This window comes from Diadema antillarum, unplaced genomic scaffold, assembly GCF_040938485.1.
Source record: "Diadema antillarum isolate AM-2024a unplaced genomic scaffold, OU_Dant_1.0 scf00000119, whole genome shotgun sequence".
NCBI classification, from domain to species: domain Eukaryota; kingdom Metazoa; phylum Echinodermata; class Echinoidea; order Diadematoida; family Diadematidae; genus Diadema; species Diadema antillarum.
In genome coordinates, this window is record NW_027271008.1 from 1114308 (window position 1) to 1128316 (window position 14009).

A 14009-nucleotide genomic window follows, 5' to 3' on the forward strand; every position below is an offset into this window, starting at 1 on the left:
TTTCTTACATATTTCTATTGTATGTTGAAAAGATAAGCCTTAGATAGCACCAGAGAGCATCTAGAACCCGGGGAATTTTGCGCTTCGCACACATCAACTTTGAGTATCCCGTTTGCTAGGGGTTTCAGGCGGGAGAATCTCCAGATCAGAAGGTACTTTGGGTTGGAGTCTCTCTATACATGTATATCAGCACTGCAAAATTTATTTTTGAAAAACCCCAATGTGCATTATTTACAAAAGTGTCCCTTTGAGAAGTTTTACAACCCTTCAATGTGCAATTTTATTGTGATGTAGGGGCAAATATCATCAGAACACATTTATGGTTTTAAAATAAATCAATTAAGAAATGTGAATCTGTACTATATGGTCGAATTCTATTCCGTTCAAATTGGCAACAGTTCTGTGCACCACCACTTCGAGAATGGGATAATTTCCAGACATACGTACGTATTTATCACACTGATGACTGGGGCTGACTCCGCCAACAGTATTTGCGATCGATGATAAGTTGCACTGAAAGGTTCGCAATCATGGCTGATGATGGCAGAATTCAGAAAATGGAAGTGGATTACTCGGAGACCGTCGATAGACGGCTCCCGGAATTTGAGCAGTTGGCAAAGGTAAGGAGTTATTCATTTGATCGTGTTTCGTCCTGAATTCCGCCGATAGGTGTGCATTTCAATCCCTTTTCTTTTTGGCTGCACAGAACAATTGCAAGTCACGTTAGAGTAACTGTAGGCCTAGTCCCATATGCTTTATGTTTGTGTGTGTGTGCTTGTCCTACAAATAGTGTCACATGTCATGTGCAAAAATAAAGTGGTGTTTTCTGAATGATAATTTATGTGGTATGCGGTGGTCTGGTGGAGCCATAGATGTTCCTTTTTACTCTCCATAAGTAGATCGTATGTTTGATCTATAGATTCTACTATTATAAACGGCAAGTGAAGAGGCGGAACAGCCTGTGCGTCACGTCACCTCAGCTAGGCTCATTCAATAGAAATCAAAAAATGTTGTACGTTCTTCAAAAGAACTCACATTGCAAAGTAAAAAACCACAAAATCGTACCTTGTGCCTTGGAACTTCAAAAAAATGATTTTAATCAGTAAAAACTGACCCGAAATTTGATTACAGTATGCAAGAAATTACGTGTTGATTTTTTGACCACAAACCACTGCCGATATCGCGCGATAGCTGTGATCGAACCTTGTGCGTGTCCGTATTTTTAAATGTGCGCTCTGAAGTCTACGTCGTCTGCTACGTCACCACTCAGCGCCTGCTAGTGACGGGTGCGCGTCCACGGCATCAGGGAGTCCCGTTTCGCACAAGGCATCGCCTGAAGTACCGGCTGGCAGACTATGCTGTACTCGTTTATTTGCAGGGTGGCCTAGCGGTGCGGCATTTGGCGTCATGCGATGCGTATGTCAAAGTCAAATCGCTCATTACCGATATGCGTGCATGTGCCAACGGCTACCCACGGAGGTGGAAGGAATTTCTGAATAACTAACGTTAGACTAAGTTAGGTTTTTTTTTTTTGGTGGAATTCAACAAATTTAAATTAATGACGATGAAAAGGAGGCAAGTTTGTTGCATGGCATTTGTACGTTTGTATGTAAACTTCAATGTATACAACTCTTATAGACGCATGCACGGGTTTGTTCCCGCGTGCGAGGAGAAAATGCAACAACACGCAAATTTTGACTCGAGATCGACTGAAAATTGTCTTGCAGTGCCCTACTTCCAGCTGCCACACACCCGTTGCGCTGGCTGGCGCAGTTTAGGTTGTGCATTGAAGAAATCGTTCATCACCTAAGCTTTCCAAAAACGTCAAACAAAATAATGAAGTTTGCATTTAATATAGGTAAATAGTATAGACAAACAAAGACAAAACTTAACAAACTTTCACTGCAAATTTGGTACTACACGTCATGAATCATCGCAATTTGCGCTGAAATTCTGGCTTTCCGAAGGCAACTGTCACCTTCGCTGGTAAGTGAAAATCCTGTATTTTCGACACGTACCGAAAAATGCCTGTTCACACAAAGTGAAAACTAATATCCTTCCACATTTCCATTGACACATGCACTAAAATTCGCAGCGATGGCACAACGATCATCCCGCATACAACACGTATGCCTATGTGGATACAGTGACGCACAGCACACATTGAATTTCGGTGCACATACGTGGCAGTGGCAGCTAGGGCCATTGGCGGTGCCTACCTCAGCACATGATGAGCTGATGAGGATCCCTCCTCTCTCATATTGAGCACCCTGGCCATGCTCTTGAGACCGTCGGCCCGAGATACTCATGAGGCCTGCTGTTCACTTCTCATTCATCTCACATCTGACATATAAATTGCTGCAAGTTTGCACGGTGGTTTTTATTACATACACACATGTCCTACTTTGTACATAGTAGATATCATCATCTATATCCTAACTAGAGTAACTGCGTCAGTAAGCGGCAGTGCAGCCGTTCGCGGCAGGTACAACATACACGGTAATATACCGCTAAACACAGCACTGCACTGTTACATGCACACTACACATATACTAACACACTAGCAATCAACAAAAACCAACCGATAAAATGGGCACAATCTCTGACGAAAGTGAAATTTTCGGTACTTCTTAACACAACAGTTAAGAAACAATGGTCCAAGAAACTGGATTTTTTGTCGTTTTCTCGATGTTCATGGATTTTGAAAACACATCCTCATGTAAAATAGAACTTTCGCGAGCCGATGTGGGCCGCCATTTTTTTCGGAAAGTGGATGTTACCATCGAAAAAAAACGGGAAAAACACAAGAAAGACATCAACAACACCGCCAGAATTGCGATCTTGTTTGCGGCCAATGCATGTGCGCACGCTATTTTCACGTGCTTTCGCAATGGGAATTGGCGCTTACGCAATGTTCGCGAGACATGTGAAGGCGTTTCAGCTAAAGATCGCGGAGCACGCGCGTATTGCGTAGGGATTGTACATCGTGCCGCAAGCAGAAATACTACGGCGCATATCGCCCTTATCGGCGAAAATTGTGCCGGGTTTTGCCCTGGTAAATCATGAAAACTGCGTTGGTCAATGGTTAATTTCTTTTACGAAAACAATTGCGTTAATGAATAATCTTGTCTATGATATATGAAATGGTTGAAAATAATTTGCCTGATTTGTTTACAAGTTGGAAAAACCCTGAACAATGCTTAAACTGCCGCAAACGGGATATTTTACTCTACACACAGCCCAGTCGCTTTATTATAGTGTGCTTCGCACAGCGTCTGGTCGGGCTACAGTACAAATGTGTACCTATATCCATACATGACAATAAAAAGAAAAAATTATGTCTGCGTTTTTTGACAAAAATCGAGTTTTAATCAAGCAATTTGCAGCGACCCACTGAAGCACAGGCGCAAGCGGGTTTGCTCCATGCAGGGCTGTTGATTGTTGCACCTATCGACCTGATCCGACTCAAAATTTTCTGTGCTCGTTTCTGCGGCTCTCACCTTTCCACTCACAAATCAGCCCCATGAAACTGAAGTCTGACATCATTTTACAAATATTCATAAAGAGAAAAATAAAATCAGCACTAACCTGATCTTGTGCATATATTCCAAATTACTATTCCCCACACTGGTAGAGTAGGTGGGTACTCGAACTTGTAATCAAACTAATCACTTTGTAGGTACAATACTCTCCATGTAATTGGGTACTCTACATAATTGACTTAAAAAGTGAAAAACAGTTCCCTATACGTGTTACATTGTATATATTTACCAGATAATTGGGTAGGCATTCCGGATAAATGGGTAGGAATTATCCAGATTAACCTGATTTATTTCCATAATTTCCTGCAGTAAACCATGTACACATGAATGAAGCGTACATTTGTAGATTCGACAATCTACATGTATGACGTAATTAACAGCGTTATTTGGGCAGACCAGAATTTGCCAAATTGCAATGCTGTACAATGTAATTAAACTTTTGATAGATTATTTTCAGTGATATGAATGCAATTCACCAGCCAATTTAACTTTTTGATAGAGGAGAGTTTATATATTCCCAAGTTCCACAAAAGTGTTCCACTGTATTCTCATCCTGTGCCTTTGAGGTTTAAAAAGTTAGAGATATAACTGTATACTATATACCACATGATATCATGACATTCACATAAAATTAGAACACTGCTCTGTATTTCAATTGTATACAAATCACTTTGAAAATGGTATTAAATCCAAAATGAATTAAGGAGTATGACATGCATCAAAACAGTGTATTATGATTACATTTTTCTAGTGTGTTTCCTGGTGGAAATTATTAATTCGTAATGCATTGTCAGAAAACAAGAGATGAGAGGTGTACGGTATCTCAGTAATCTGTGTGTACTGTATGAATGGGGTGTGGTGGAAGATGGGGAGGAGGTTGACTACTGATTTCATTCTTTAGAAATGATTCTTGTATCATGAGCTATGTGCAAACTCTCGTAAGTTTGTTTTCAAATAAATGACCATGAATTAATGAAATTTCTATTTGCCTGTTTTACATGTACGGTACACACTGTACATAACACATTGAAGTGAATGATTGTGATTTATGCAGTCATTATTTATTTAATGAAATCAAATAAAGACTACTAAAAAAGTGTATGTGTTTGTCCAAATGCAACTCTGAAATGGTGTTATGATGGTTATCATTCTGATTTTTTTTTTTTTTGCATGACATTTTAGGAAGACAAGCTAACAGAAGCCTTGGAAGGTCTCCTGTCCCTTGAGAAGCAGACGAGGACAGCTGCTGACATGCACTCCACCGCAAGGATCCTTGTAACCATCGTCAAACTCTGCTTCGAGGCTCGCAATTGGGAGACACTCAATGAACACATCATCCTCTTGTCCAAGCGGAGAAGTCAGCTGAAACAGGTTGGTGGAATCAGTGTAGCCTTTTACAGAGTTACCAAATACAGGGAATAATTTTCCAACTTTAAAGGTATTGTTGCAGTTTACCATTTGGAGCAATGATTTAAAAAATGTTCGAGAAATCACATTTGATGCATGTGTGTAGGTCAATTGTATCACAAAACACCCTGTCATATGAAAAGGTTGCAGTAAAGCCTGAAATGCACACTTTTTTTCTCAATAAACAATAACTGTGGACAGTTTAGTCAAGAAATATTTTTATTTGAATAACTATTGTTCACATTTTGTAAGAATACTTGACATTGATTATACTGATTCAAATTTTTACATTGTTCATTTCTATCCCGAACTCACATTCTAGAACTACTGTGAAGCACTAAAGCTTGGTTTTTGTTTCATCTGCAAATGGTGAATAATGCCTTTAATTTGATTAGCAATTTCAGTTGATGAATGATATTTCAAACGATTTCCTGTACACTTCCATGGAAGAAAAGTGCTACACAAAAGACAGTATTTTGTAGCAGTGGTACAAAAAAAAACAAAACAGAATGATAGCAATTTGTAATGCAATACCAGGAAAATTATTTCCTAAAATACCGGCATGTGATCTTGTCAGCTATAAAAGGATGTGTGACCTCTTGGGGAGTTTAATATGATAGAATGTTGAGAAAAAGACATCTTAGACTAACATTTGAGTAGAGAGTTAGGACCTTAATTAAGGTCTGTTTAACACCACAAGATCCATACAGTGAAAATCCACTCCATTTACAAGTTAAGTCTTTTGAATAGAGTGTGTGTGGCAATGGCAGTCTCACCCAATGATGCAAAATCATTGTTCATGTTTATGAACATGATATGTGTTTTTTTTTTTACTGAATTGAATGTATGTGGTACGAGGGTATTGTGTGACTTTATTCCCATTTTCTCATCTCTCCTTTTTTTTTTGGGTCTTTATTATCTTGGTTCTTCATTTGCTTATCAGGATGATTTTTGTTGCTGTTTGTTTTTCCTCAGGCTGTAGTGAAGATGGTGCAAGAAGCATGTACATATGTTGAACAGACACCGGATATGGAGACCAAACTCAAATTAATTGATACTCTGCGATTGGTCACTGCTGGGAAGGTAGGAAGTACAGAAGTTTGTTCACTACTTGCCTAATTCCACATGACATATTTTTATGTACAGTGTAATATTGCGGTAATTTCATATTTTGTATGTTTCTTTCAATAATAGTCAAATATCGTACATACCATGAACAAACTTATCTGCAGTTTTATTCAGTGCTGCAGATGGTCACTGTGAAATGCATCCAGTATGAATTGCCAGGTTGCATCTTTGCCTCAGCTATTTAGGATTTGCCAAATTGAATTACCAGTAAACAGCAGCCAAATTTAGACAAGTGTGAGCTGTAATAAATTCTCTTCCTTGAGATACTGTATAAGGAAATTGCCACCACTCGTCTCATATCACATGTCGTGGCTAGTTTGTGCAGCATGCATATATGATTGGTGTAACAAGAGTGCGTTTCTCAATCTTGTTCAACCCTACTTCTGTGTTCTGTGTCACATATGTCCTGCATTAGATTTACGTGGAGATTGAAAGAGCGCGGCTGACCATGACACTGGCCAAGATAAAGGAAGGACAGGGAGACATCACAGAGGCTGCTAACATTCTCCAAGAACTGCAGGTAATCCAGAGGAAGCATGAAGGAGACAGTCGGTTGCACTTCTCTTTGTTCTTGTCTTACAGCGTATGGATTCTTTTCAATTGTAGAACTGCTGAGGTATCTTACAATCTGAGCTTCACTCGCATCTTTCTTCACTGCCCCACTCGAAGACATATTCACAATGCTTGTATACACCATGTATTTCATGAGTATCTGATCACAAAGTGGGACTTGTAAGACAATTTTGTTTGTAGTGGAATTCATGATGAACAATCACATTGATGGAATGAGAAGGAAGTTTTGCCATTTTTTTCAAGTGAAAACTTCCTATATTGGATATGATATGCAACTTATTTGCATTCAGGGAAGAAATATTTGCCATTGATATCGGTACATTTTCAGACCTCCCAACCATTCTGATTTTGGAGGAAAGAATCTAAATTTTGACCGTTCCTAGCTCTTGTGTAAGATGCTTTATGAAGCTTAGTCATGTACTTTTGCCAGTTGTCTGCGAGAGGACTACTTGCATCGAGTAAAATGATCCAGCTAAAAATAGGTTGCATTACAGAGTAATGCCAATGTGACAAAGTTAATTGCATCTGTTGTGAATTGCCATTCAGTACAGACCATCCTGGTGGTAAGATGACGCATGTATCATTTCCAGACAGATATGACTGCATACTGTGGTAGAAATTCAGTAAGCTGCCATCTGGTCAAAATACAAGGAATGTAAACTTACAGCCCTTTTGCAATTTTCATCTACCATCAGGTGGAAACGTTCGGCTCCATGGAAAGGAAAGAGAAAGTCGACTTCATCTTGGAGCAAATGCGTCTCTGTCTGGCCAAGAAGGACTACATCCGCACCCAGATCATCAGCAAGAAAGTCAGCACCAAGTTCTTTGACTCTACCGACGAGGAGGTCCAGGTATTGTCACATGAATTCATACACTTCTCTTCTCTAGGGTCATTTGAGATACCATTTGTGATAGTATGACTCTTTTGTACAGCAGTTCTTAGTCATAAAGTTTAGGAGAGCTGCAATATGATAGGTCGTTGGTGTTGCAACAACATGACTAACTTCATTTGCTGATATTGAATTACAAAAATTCATATTCAGAGGATTGTGTATAAATGCACTAATTTGGTAATTTATCAGTATATTTCATGTACACTTGATATGAGTTGTGTGGTTGGTCATTCTCGGTTCTTATCAGTTTTAGTAATGCTGCCCCCTATGTTCCAGCCTTTATAGGTAACTTTGTCACATGTCTTGTGTGCACTCTACCAGCCTCATTTCTTACCTGATTTCATTCAAATGTGCTTTTATCGTGTACCGCAGGACAGTCAAGCCATTTATTATATTTGATGACAGGTGCCCTCAGTGTTCTGAATTTTAGGCCTTAGTGTGATGATGCCTCAGATGTTTATCTACTCTATGCGCCATATATTTATTGATACTCATTTCTGGTCAGTTTTCTTCTGTTTGCATTTGTTACATACTCAAAAAGCTGCATCACTTCGGTGATCCCCCAAGTTGAATTATCCTTCGGGTTTATGCCAGGTTTAAGTGTGTGCGTGTGTGTCACACACATACACACTGCTATAGCTTCTGACCATCCGAGCATTGAGAATTTAGGGTTTTTGGGACGAACACTGAACTAGGGCTTTCTATAGCTCAGTCGGTAGAGCACCGGGCTAGCATCCGGAGGTCTCGGGTTCGAATCCTGATGGAATCCATTTTCTTTGCTCATTTTTCCTCTAATATACTTATTGAGTCTGAATTTTCAAGAACCTGGACTTCCTGACAATTTTTGCTATTGGTTAAATTTGGGATTGTATAGTGTAGTACTGAATGAATGGCGAAATGTTTGCGTGCCTGTCACATTCATGGCAGGATCAGAGTTGATACTTTTTGACATAAAATTTGCGAATAGCGCCCGACTCTCAAAATTTGTGAAAAATAAAAGACCTGCGAAATTATATACTGTAAAAGTGGAAATTTTCGCGGTGTTGAAATTTTCGCGCATTTCGCGCAAACCCGAAACTAGCGCGAAAATAAAAGCACGCAAATATTTTTGCTTGCCATATGTTCCAGTAGTCGATGTCTTGATTCCGCGGAATTAAAAACATGCGAAACTCTTCTCAGCTCGCCCAGCGCGAAAAATTAGTCACGCGAAAATATCCACTTTTACAGTATGCAGTATCTGGTAAGATTGTATTTGGAGGAGAATTCATACTACGGGGCTTTGGGATACATATATGTGTTGCATGGTGATGAACCCATGTAGTTTTCAATCATGCTTAAGAATACTTATATAATTCTGACCTTTAAACTTTCAGGCGCAAAAGCTGAAATTCTACAAGCTGATGATAGAGCTAGACCAGCATGAAGGAGCTTACCTGGGCATTTGCAAGCACTACCGGGCAATCTATGACACCACCATCATTCAGAATGACGAGACTAAGTGGAAAGAGGTATGATATGCAATGTAAACAGTGTCCCATGGAGAAGTGTGTCTGTCAAATATTTCTTACCCATTGCCATGCATTCTGTGGGTTAAATGACATTGTAATAGTCTAGTTCAAACAAGTTCTTTTATGTGGGTTTGCATTATTAGTATAGGCGCAACTCTGACATATTCTCACTGGTAGTAAAAAAATGAAATTTAAGGTTTTAGCTTAAGAACAATCAAAACAGTCTATCTAAGAAGCCTTTCAATGGTTGGCTTTGGCATATCATCATGTAAGTTTTTATTTGGAATGGACATCATTTATTTTCATTTTTTTTTTTTAAATCAAACACATTTTTCTGTGGAACAGATTTTTTTTTTTTTTTTAAATCATGAAGATCTATCTTCAACTCATACCATGGTAAGTAACAATTACCAGTTCCAAGTGGAAATATTTGTAAGTGATTCCTTCTAGAATGATGGCAGTGTTTTTATGGTGCTTAGAGATGTAGTTCCTGCTATTCTTTTCACAAATATTCATTTTTGAATGTTGTGAATTTGTAATCTGGAGGTGTTTTTTTTTTTTTTTTAGATTTCAAATGATTTCAAGTCATGTTAATATTTTGAAACATTGCATGATTACATAACATCATTTTGAATGTTGTTACAACTAAATATTCAGAATTACACCAAGTATCCTCTAATGGTATGACACCATTCCTCAAGCCCTTTTGTGCCACAAAGATTTTGTGATACTCTTGTATTTGTCTATTTAAAGACCAGTTTATGACCAAAAATACAGTCAATCTCCTGATATAATGATATTATCACTTTGTCCATGCAGGCCCTGAAGCACGCCATTCTGTATCTGATCCTTGCGCCGTTTGACAATGAACAGTCTGACCTCATACACAGGGTCAGTCAGGAGAAAAAGCTGGAGGATATACCAAAGTACAAGTAAGCAGCTATGTCATCACTTACATCTTCAACTTGCAAACTTTCCTCAGTTTGAAATGGTCGTGATGGTGACACGACATTGTCCGCTGCGACAATTGCTCCAGTCTTGTTTTTTTCCAAGGACTTAGGGTTATGGTTAGGGTTGTGACAGGGTTTTAGGTTTAGATTGGTGTGAGGATTAGGATTAGAGTTAGGGTTATGTTTGTGGGTAGAATTTATGTTTGGCTTTAGCGTGCCGGTATTCCATGGGAGCAATTGTTGCAGGAGGAAATGTCATGGAACCGGTCATAATAAGTATCTTCAACCAGAGGTGTAGATAATGTATTTTCTGTGCCAGAAAAAAAAAAATGCAGAAAATATTGATATCTGGAAAATGGTATAATTTCATGTAAATAAGTGAGTGAGGAGTACACCTTGAGTGAATAATGCAAGTAACCAAGATGATCATGTTTTTTGTGAGCATGCCTGTGATGTAACCCTCAAATAGTAATTGTAAACATTTGGCTATTGATGGTATGTACAGGACACCATATGCCAATGATTTTCTGATGCAAAAACATTTTTATTATCACTCCAGTGTAACTTATTTTTCATCGCTCTTTTCTTTGTTCTTTTACTCCTATTTTGATCAGATAATATTCTTCTGCAATTGATTTCTTATTTCATTGTGATTACTGCGTGTAGCAAAAATACTCTTCTTCATCTTGACCAATGATACCCTGCACCATTGTTACGATAGCTTAGATTGGGGGCACTGTGGCATAGTGGATAAGACTCCCGACTCCCGATCGGAGGACCCGAGTTCGAATCCCGCCCAGTGCTTACGTCCTTGGACAAGATGTTTTTACCCACTGTGTCCCTCTCGACCCAGGTGTATAAATGGGTACCTGGCAACGCTAGGGTAATAATAATAGCAGGGCCCTCTGGTAGAGCAGTGGCAACACTGAAGAGGCTACCCTGGGTAAATAAGACATTATTATTATTATTATTATTATTATTATTATTATTATTATTATTACCATTATTATTATTATTATTATTATTATTATTATTATTATTATTATTATTATTATTATTATTATTATTATTATTATTATTATTATTGATAAAGACAATTAGAAATAATGGATATTGCTTGTGCATGTTACTGATAATCATCTCTGAAAACTGTGTTGTACAGTAATAAAGCTTTTGAGTTCCTCAACCCAATCACAAGAGTTTGACTGCTGTGGCTGTCCACTGTATAACAAAGCTGGTGTGTATCCGACCTCTCCATAACAGGGTTCCTGTGCACTTTTGTTTAAGTGTTTATGGAGTGTCTGTTTACAATACATTTGATGCTTTACCAATATCCTCCTCCTGACCCCATGTAGGGACCTGCTGAAATGTTTCACCACCCCGGAGCTGATGAGGTGGCAGCAGGTTTGTGCTATCTACGAGACCGAGCTGAAACAAGGGTCAGCCACCAGCCCCCCGACGGACGTCTTCTCAGACTCGGACCAGGGCAAGCAGCGCTGGAGTGACCTGAGGAACAGGGTAGTGGAGCATGTGAGTAGTCTGGAAGTCAACCTTAAAAGTCAATGTTGCTAGATTTTGCAAAGGTACTATAATTTAGTGTAAAGAACAGAACTCTTTATACTGAGTTCATGTTGAAAAAGGAAACTGTAAACCAAGATATTTTCGCAGCATGACATTTTTGCAAAATTGGAGCCGATGGCCTTTTTCACAGCTTGAAATCTTTGTGAATTGCCACTCTCATTCAATGCATGATTATAATGTAGACAAGAACTTTCATGTGCATTTCTAGTTTTACAGTACACGTACTTTATGAGGATTATATATGTATTCATTTGCAACTAATATCACTGTTTCCTTAGTAAAACATCATAACTTTGGTAGGTACATGTAAGTACCGATTTTGATGAAACCTCTACCACTTTGTGCGTCTGAATTTACTCTAGTTGCTATTAAAGGTCAACCTGAACATTTAATGGAATTGCAATTTTAAGCATGGAACAAATGAAGGAAAATATGAACAAATTTATGGAGTCTTCTCCAAATGACTGACAATGATTCCATCTGTGACTGTACAGAACATCCGAGTGATGGCAAAGTATTACACCCGCATCACAACCAAGAGGATGGGAGAGCTCCTCGAGTTGTCGGAAGACGTAAGTTTTTTTTAGACCATTTGCCAGCTATTTTCTCGGTGTACCATCATTCTTGACATCCATGGGGTCAGTAAGAGACTAGGAGACAGTAAGAGGCTAGGAGACAGTAAGAGGCTAGGAGACCTAAGGATGGCATAAGACACACAGAGTGTGAATTTGCCTCACTTTTACTGTCCACGCAAATCACATATTCGTCCTCAGCTTCAAGGCCTGATATTTTTTTCCAGGCATGCTACCATGTTCAAATTACCCTTTGTTTGCAACCACTTCCAAGGTTTTGACATGCATAGTATAGTGTTCTTGTGTTGTCAATTTGTCTGTAGGTTTATTTGATTGATTCATAAATCAGGGGGAAAAAGATTTTCATCAAACTTGGACACATGGCGCAACAGGGCAATCAAGTCATTCGTTTAGATTGAAATTAGAATTGAGCATAGCATTTGTAGATGTGACACCAGTTTGGGAAAAAAAAAATGTTTAGTCATCTATTTCAACTACAGATACATCACATATGTATAAATTGTTCGAAAGAAAATGCCTAATAGTTTTTTAGTCTATTTTGTGAAATGTGACTTCAGAGATCTTGATACATTGAGAAGTTTGTACCTACATATAACATGACTTCATTCTTCATATCACAGGCTTGTAAATATTTGTGCAAGATACTGATAAAACAATTTGAATTGTCCCATCTGGTTTTGCCTTATCATTTGTCCCTCTTTCTGTTTGAATGTGTGCAGGAAGCAGAAGCATTCCTTTCCAAGCTGGTGGAGAAGAAGACAATCTACGCCAAGGTGGACCGGCTGGCCGGCATCGTCGACTTCATGCCGCACAGGGACCCCAATGACATCCTCAACTCGTGGTCCAACAATCTGAACGACCTGATGCACCTTGTCAACAAGACCACTCACCTCATCAACAAGGAGGAGATGCAGCACCAGTTTGCTCACTGATTTGCTCCCTTCGCCGTCCTCTAGCTTGTAGATTAATCACCCGATAGCGTGTGGGGATACCGTGAAGTGGGGAAAGCTGGCCCGGTTCAGATGTATTCGAGAGTCCTCGTAACGAATTGTGTATAGCTTTATTGCTGATCTCTGTGTGAGTACGCACACAGCCAAAAAATCTCAACTGGGGTCAGCCATTACCAATGAGTGTACATGCCAACGCACATCACAGCATCATTCACTGATGGCTGCTGTTCAAGGTTTTCGAATGTACCACGATGGGCAACAAATGAATGGGGCAACCCATGAATCCCCACACTATCAGGTCTTTAAAGAATATGTGGAATGCAAATGTATGTTGACTTGTATTGATTTATGATACTCTGGATAGACACAAGACCAAATGAAAATCAAAATCTGTGCCATATCATTTTTTTTTCTGCTATTTTTCTTCAGATTGCTTGCATCTGCCCACAAATGCAATGTCCTTTGTAAGTCGCATTCGTATTGTGGAAACATCCAAGTTATGCTCAGTTTAGGGCAAGTCGCATTCCAATATCTGTTGTTGATCATATGAGTGATTTAGCAGTGCTTGACAGATGAAGTCATCAACAGGATTATGGTTTAGAAACTTTCCTTTGGGCAGATCCAAGTAATCTGAAGAAAAGTGGCAGAAAAGTTATCATAAAATACATGGCACATATGAAGATATTTATTGTTTTATTTCTTGTTTTATTTATTGTTTTAGTGATGATGATCAGGGTATTATAAATCAACACAGGTCAACATGCATTTGCATTGCATGCATAAGTTGTTTAAATTCAGTCTGAGGGAAGCCCATGGCACAAGGATATTTTGTATATGGTTTCTGAGGAAGGGAAGCCCTGTTTGAAAGTGATTCAACAAATTGT

At 38.9% G+C, this 14009-nt stretch overlaps 1 protein-coding gene across 1 annotated transcript; it reads left to right on the forward strand.

The window, feature by feature from the left end:
* Positions 1-503: 503 nt before the first annotated feature.
* LOC139720012 (26S proteasome non-ATPase regulatory subunit 12-like) lies at positions 504-13458 on the forward strand. Its single transcript, XM_071631390.1, has 10 exons — positions 504-620; positions 4725-4913; positions 5925-6032; positions 6493-6597; positions 7346-7501; positions 8917-9051; positions 9871-9983; positions 11357-11531; positions 12077-12154; positions 12895-13458. The coding sequence occupies exons 1-10, from the start codon at positions 531-533 to the stop codon at positions 13105-13107; spliced, it is 1362 nt and encodes a 453-aa protein (XP_071487491.1). The 5' UTR covers positions 504-530; the 3' UTR covers positions 13108-13458.
* The last annotated feature ends 551 nt before the right edge of the window (positions 13459-14009 follow it).